At 49.1% G+C, this 6,438-nt stretch overlaps 1 protein-coding gene across 1 annotated transcript; it reads left to right on the top strand.

Annotated features, from left to right (window-relative positions):
* Positions 1-764: 764 nt before the first annotated feature.
* Positions 765-3,998, top strand: LOC125508915 (protein C2-DOMAIN ABA-RELATED 11). Its single transcript, XM_048673724.1, has 4 exons — positions 765-920; positions 1,038-1,204; positions 2,264-2,359; positions 3,563-3,998. The coding sequence occupies exons 2-4, from the start codon at positions 1,073-1,075 to the stop codon at positions 3,848-3,850; spliced, it is 516 nt and encodes a 171-aa protein (XP_048529681.1). The 5' UTR covers positions 765-920; positions 1,038-1,072; the 3' UTR covers positions 3,851-3,998.
* The last annotated feature ends 2,440 nt before the right edge of the window (positions 3,999-6,438 follow it).

Here is a 6,438-nt window from a genome sequence, read left to right on the forward strand (position 1 = left end):
ATGTGGTCTCATGTTGGCAACCAATAGATGTGTCTTTTTTATTCGGCTTGTAAAATTATGTGAGACAATTTAATTTTTATTCGGCTTGTAAAACTATGCTTTATTTGGTTGTGAAATTATACTTTATTTGGTTGTGAAACTATATGTTTGTTTGTGAAATAATGCAAAATGCGTACATATTTGTTGAAAAAGGGTGGCCAGCCAGCCACGCCGGCAAATTTGGGTCGGCGGGTTGGGCACGCTTCTGATCTAAATGATAAACTGAGCGGACATCGAGCAGGTGATCGAGTCAAACGGACGGCGCGTTGGAGTTGCTCTTAGGGATGCAATTATATGCAGAATTGCCTTATTTCTTGCGAGCACACGGTCGCCTTCAAGTATATGTGACTGAGTTGGATCAGATGGCGTACGTATAGAAAAAAAATGATGGTCTGGTCGCGCTAGCAGTAGCAACGCAGCAGGAGCATGAAGACTGACTGGGCTATAGAGCCAGCCGAGCCGAGAGCGTGTGGACGCCATCCATTGCTCCCGGCTGACTGGGTCCGGGATTTGACCGGTGGCAGGAGCTGCTGGGCGTGGGCAACAAACACAAGGACCGGAGGAGGAGCGAGCCCGCCCACCACGCACGTCCGGCTCGGGTCCGTGATACGGACAGGAGACCGACCGAGTCTACTCATCATACCCCGTCCGTCCATTCCGCGCCGGACAACTCCGCTCGCTCCCTCGCGGGCTCCACTGCCAGCCTTGCCTTAAATCCCCTCCCCGTCTTCTCCCACAGGAACGAGCAAGCAAACAAACAAACGCATCACCCACCCCCCCGCCCCCTCACCACTCCACCAGCAAGCACAAGCACAGGCAGGGCACCACCGCAGGCAGAGCCCAGCAGAAGCATACATACTCTTCAACCAAGGCAAGGCAAGGTAGGTTTCACTCTTCCTCTCTCTGCGTGAACGGAAACAATCGGTCGATTCTTGCCCGGTTCTTGTGATTATCGTGGAGTAGTACATGTGAAGCCAACTGGTTTGATTTCCGTTCAGGGAGGGAGCGAGGGATCTGCAAGATCGATCAGAGGATGAACGAGGAGGCGGAGGGGAGGGGGGCGCGGCCCGGCGTGCTCAAGGTGGTGGTGGCGCAGGGGACCAACCTCGCCATCAGGGACTTCACCTCCAGCGACCCCTACGTCGTCGTCCGCCTCGCAGACAAGGTCTGCCCTGCCCACCCAGTCTTGCATAAATTACATCCTACGCCCTGTCTGTTTGCTTGAGTTGAGCACCTACTCAACAATACATGGATGGATTCTAGTGCCTTCTGTTTGTTTGCTTGATTCACCTCTTTTACAGATAGGTAGATAGTCCAAGCACGTGCTTTCTCTTGGGTCCAACGTTGAAGTTGAACATTGTTTTGGTTGGCCTGTCAGTCGGCATGCCATACTTAATTCAGCGCCCTTGTGTTAAACCATTCTTACACATAACTTCACTGTCTATACAAGTAAAAGCAAAGAATCTTGTGAAGAGAGTGGCAAGTGTGTTTATCAATCTTAAATAAATCCAACTGCCAGCCTAAAGCGAAACATTTTGTCAAAAGCTTTTTCCTCAATAATACAGTTTACGACTTACATACCCTTCTTTTTTACCAGCCAATTCAACTTTCGGTTTTTCAGACATCTTACGTTGCCAAATCCACTCGCGCATTTGTTAATCATGTAATGACGACGACAATCACGCGCATGTTTGTCTGTCTTCGTGCGTGGCACCTTTGATTGGAGCGAATTTTCTTCATCCTTTACCAAGCCAATGCTCACTTGTTTTTTTTCCTTCATCTCCAAAGCGTTTTGGCTTCAACTTGGGTCTCTTTTCCTTTTTACCAAATTTATTCGTTTTGACCACATGTCCACATTTCAAATTTTCTAAGAAAAAGTATAGTTCAAAAGCAAGAGTGTGAGATTATGATGAGAAAACCCTAAACTGCTGACACTGAATACTCAATGATGTCAGCAAACAGGAAAGTTCTCAACTTGCATGAGGCTCATTGAATGGTTTTATACTTATCTATGTATACTGCTGCCGGTCATATATAAAAACTGAGAGCTCTCAGTCGCCACTCAATAGTTCTATACATGTTACAAGGATATCTCACTTTGAGCTAGTAATTTGGTTCGGTACATGTGAAATCTATCAAGCAAGTGTGCATTTCTTTATGGGTGGACAATGTCCTTTGTCGACCTCTAATACCGTTCGTTATTCGTTACCTTTTTTACCTGCAGAGTGCAAAGACAAAAGTCATCAACAGTTGCCTCAATCCAGTTTGGAACGAAGAGATGGTCTTCTCCATCAGGGAACCTCTAGGGATCATCAAATTTGTAAGTTGCCATGTTTCTTTGGCCCATCGGTTTCTTTCTCGAATAAAAGAACCTGACTATTTAGTATGATTGTGTTCGACATGCCTTCAGCTTCCTCGAAGCATGTTTCAGCTCTGAATAAGCATCATATGTTTTTTTATTTTCTATTAGCAAGTCTTTCTCGTTTGTCGGTATCTTCATGAAGACAAAAAAGTCTAGTATATATTGCTTGTATAAGACATACATGAAGTGTGAACAGACCAATGCTTACTAAAAACTATTAGTCCACAAGCATATGCAGTCCCATAATTTAATCCGGTATGGCGTCAAAGAAAATTGGAGGTCCGGTCAAAGAATAGAGAGCATGTGGCCTTATTTTTCTTGTGGCCTCTTCCCCTTATAAGCTGAGACTTTCCTTTGACCCTCGTTTGAGCGTGTGGCGTATTTTCTTTGCTGCTGAGCATTTTTCATTACAATTGATGGAACTACACGTATTTTGGTCAAATGTCAGAAAGTTAAACTAGACAATCTTGTCCAGACCTCTCGCTTTAGGGTATTCCTCTCCCATTTTATGGATTCTAACCAACTAGGTCACTGGAGCATTGCGAGACGGATTTCAAGTGGGCCTAGATGGTCAGTGTCTGGAGCTAAATAGGGTCACTGGAGTGGCTCCTTGCAAATCCCTTGGTAAATTAGTAATGATTACTATCAGTAATTAGTACTCCCTTCGTTCCAAAATAATTGTCGTGGTTTTAGTTCACACTACTGCAATTTGAGGTGCGTGTGGTGACTTGCTTGTGCTGGGTATGCTAGAGATGTGTAGCATCATTGGGAGACATACCTTGTACCGTTGAGCCCGAGTTTTTACCAACCATTCGATTTCCGGTGCAAGTTGCATAACCGATGTTGATCGACAGTACGTTCAGCGTGAGGTTTCATCGGCATCTGCGATCCTCCATTGTTTTTCTGAGCAGATAGTTTTCCCAAAAACATCATTTTCGAGCTTCGTCATCATCAGGCACAAACAGCGACAGTGGCCTGACAAAGAAATGTCACCTACAGCAGCAGCCCAGCTACCGAAACTTTTCTTCAGACACTTCTTGCTAGCTTGTGAACCAAATACCACCAGAGTTAACAAGACCTTAAGGCTACTTTGAACTGACATTACAACTTTCTTGGCCTGGTCGACTGAACAACCGTGCGTGATTGCGTTGGTATTGGCAGGAGGTGTTCGACCGGGACCGGTTCAAGTACGACGACAAGATGGGCCACGCCTTCATCGACCTGCAGCCGGTGGCGGCCGCGACGAAGCTGCGGCGCGCGCTCAAGCTCACCACAGGGGAGACCAGGCTCCGGAAGGTGGCGCCGACCGCCGACAACTGCCTGCTCTCCGACAGCTTCGTGACCTACGCCGACGGCGAGATCGTGCTCGACTCCCGGCTGCGGCTGCGCGACGTCGAGTCCGGGGAGCTCTTCGTGACCGTCAAGTGGATCGACGCCGGCGCCACGTGACGCAGCTGCCGCAGGTAGATGAGACGACGATGACGATGGTGTAGGACTGTAGGGAGCTGTTGCATGTCTGTGTGAGCGTGTGCTGCTGTTACTGTCTGTTATGTATCTGAAGTTTTCAGGCAGTTCTTAACGGAACAATTTTTTCTTAGATTGGGTACGGGACCTCTTTTTTTTTAGAGATATAAGGGCTTAAGGAGATATACAACGCGGCGCTTGCGTTGGAGGTATGGACTCCCAATACAGCCGCTAAGCCAAAATCTATTTATTTATTTTCCTGTAAACGCCCATCCAAGCGCTTGCCATCGTAGATGGCCTAAGGCACTCAGTAGCCGGTAAGCGCTTACGAATGACCATCCACAAGAACACCTTAATCTTGGGAGGCACATGAGCCTTCCAAACTCGTTTGAACCTCGAGAGCAATGCCCCTGCATTAGCTTAGCTTAGAGCGATTTGATTGAGAAATTCCCACAGGCAGAGTGAGGCCATTGTGAGGCCATTGTAAACCGAGAGAGAGAGAGAGAGAGAGAGAGAGAGAGAGAGAGAGAGAGAGAGAGAGAGAGAGAGAGAGAGAGAGAGAGAGAGAGAGAGAGAGTTGGGAAGATGACAACAAGATCTTGCCGCCTAGATAACTTCACCGTGAACTGCGAGCGGCGAAAGCCAAGGTCCAAACTATTAAGGGAGAGCTTCCTAATGGAGATCTCCGGATTGAAGCAATAAGAAAACCGAGTGGGGAAGGAAAGGCTGAGGGGGCTTCCTCAGTGATAAGGGACTCATGAAGTTTTTTGTTGGCAACTCATTTAGTGAACGGAGAGGGCCCCCTCAGTGACAAGAGCAACGATTTAGTTAACTTTCTCCGGATGCAGATGTTCAATGACTGCATCGCCGATCTCGGCCTGAGGGAATTAGATAGGCTTGGTGCCAGATTCACGTGGACCAATCACCAGGCAGACCCGACCCGCTCCGTGCTCGACCGCGTCTTGGTTTCGCCTGAGTGGGAGCTTCGCCGCCCCCTTGCCTCCCTCCGAGCCATCACCCGTATAGGCTCGGATCACATCCCTCTGCTCCTGTCCTCCCAGGATGATCGCCCACCCACCGCGCTCAGGTTTCGCTTCGAAACTTACTGGCTTAACCAGAATGGTTTCGCTGAGGCCGTTCGGGCCTGCTGGTTGGAGGCCCGGCTCGCCCCCCACAGGTCCATCTCTGCGGTGGATGACTGGCACTTCTGTGCCAAGCGCTCTCGCCAGTTCATGAAGGGTTGGGGCGCGAACCTTGGACGGGACCTGTGGGATCGCAAGAAGGCCCTCCTCACCTCCATCCAAGCGCTAGACTTCCAGGCCGACTCGGTGGGACTAGCCCCTGATGAGTGGATGCTTCGTTATGACCTTGAGGACCAACTCATATGGTCATCTACTCCGACGAGGAGGCCTACTGGCGCCTACGGGGGACCCAAAAGTGGGTCCTCAAGGGTGACGCCAACACAGCCTACTTCCAGGCCATCGCCAACGTGTAGGGAAACGTAGCAGAAAACAAAAATTTCCGACTTACGCACCAGCCCAGGACCACTATGGAGACTGCATACAAGGTTTGATCTTTTTCGTTACCGACTCGTAGCGCAGTAGAAGTAGAGTCGATGACGAACGGCGGTGTAGATCCCCGCAGTTAGGATTTACAACCTCCCAACCGCGAGGATGTATACCCTCATCCGCCCTACGGACAGCCCTCCCGGAGGCAGTCGGACAGTCCCTCGGACGGTGTCGCGGACAGCCCCTCGGGAGGACCCTCAAAACTCAGACGGTCACTCAGACAGCCCTTCGGGAGGACTCACAGAACTCGGACAGTCACTTGGACAGCCCTTCGGGAGGCACTCCCGAACTAAGACCGAAACTACGATCTCTATAGAGTTGCACATATACGGTGTCATCTATTCGGCAGGGCTTCGCCGTCCAGAACTAGTTCCTGCTGGAACCCAGACAACCTTTTGGCTCTACGAAACTATTTCATTGGGAGGGAGAGAGAGAGCCAGATCATGCATGACATTTGTATGAGAGTAAGGAGTGAGTGTGGAGAGTGCCTCTCCACCTCTATTTATAGGAAAACCCAAGGGGTAGGGGACACATGAAAAAACCCCAAAAATGCCCACACTTTATGTCACACATAAAGGGCATAAAGGGCATAAAGAGATGACAAGTGGAGCCCCATGGAGGAGCTGCACCCTCCAACGTCCCACCTTCATGCCCCCCCCCAAAGGGGGTTCCTTGATCCCAATGTCCTTCTAGAAGCCTTTTGGGAAAAGCCCCAAAAGGTGGCTTTCCATAAATATCCCAAAAAGCACTTTCACTATTCACGACAACGTTTTTCAGCGTCCGTTCGAACTGAAAATATTTATGTGGGCTTAGAACATTTCCAGTACCCACTCAAATAATTTTCAACGCGTTCCGAAACAACTCCGGATTAGTGATTTTCATCTGCGAAAAGCATCTGAAGTGGTTCCGGTAGCTCCGGAGCAATTCCAGCTTTTATCCCGAAAAATTCCAGAAAGTTTCCAGAATGACTCTGGCACCCTCCAAGAATTATCAGGCATGTGCCGA

This window comes from Triticum urartu, chromosome 5 (genome assembly GCF_003073215.2).
Source record: "Triticum urartu cultivar G1812 chromosome 5, Tu2.1, whole genome shotgun sequence".
In the NCBI taxonomy this organism is placed as follows: domain Eukaryota; kingdom Viridiplantae; phylum Streptophyta; class Magnoliopsida; order Poales; family Poaceae; genus Triticum; species Triticum urartu.

Coding starts and splice junctions, on each gene's coding strand:
- LOC125508915 (XM_048673724.1), top strand. CDS start 1,073: ATGAACGAGGAGGCGGAGGGGAGGGGGGCGCGGCCCGGCGTGCTCAAG. Junction 1,205..2,263: donor TCGTCCGCCTCGCAGACAAG/GTCTGCCCTGCC, acceptor TTTTACCTGCAG/AGTGCAAAGACAAAAGTCAT. Junction 2,360..3,562: donor CTCTAGGGATCATCAAATTT/GTAAGTTGCCAT, acceptor TGGTATTGGCAG/GAGGTGTTCGACCGGGACCG.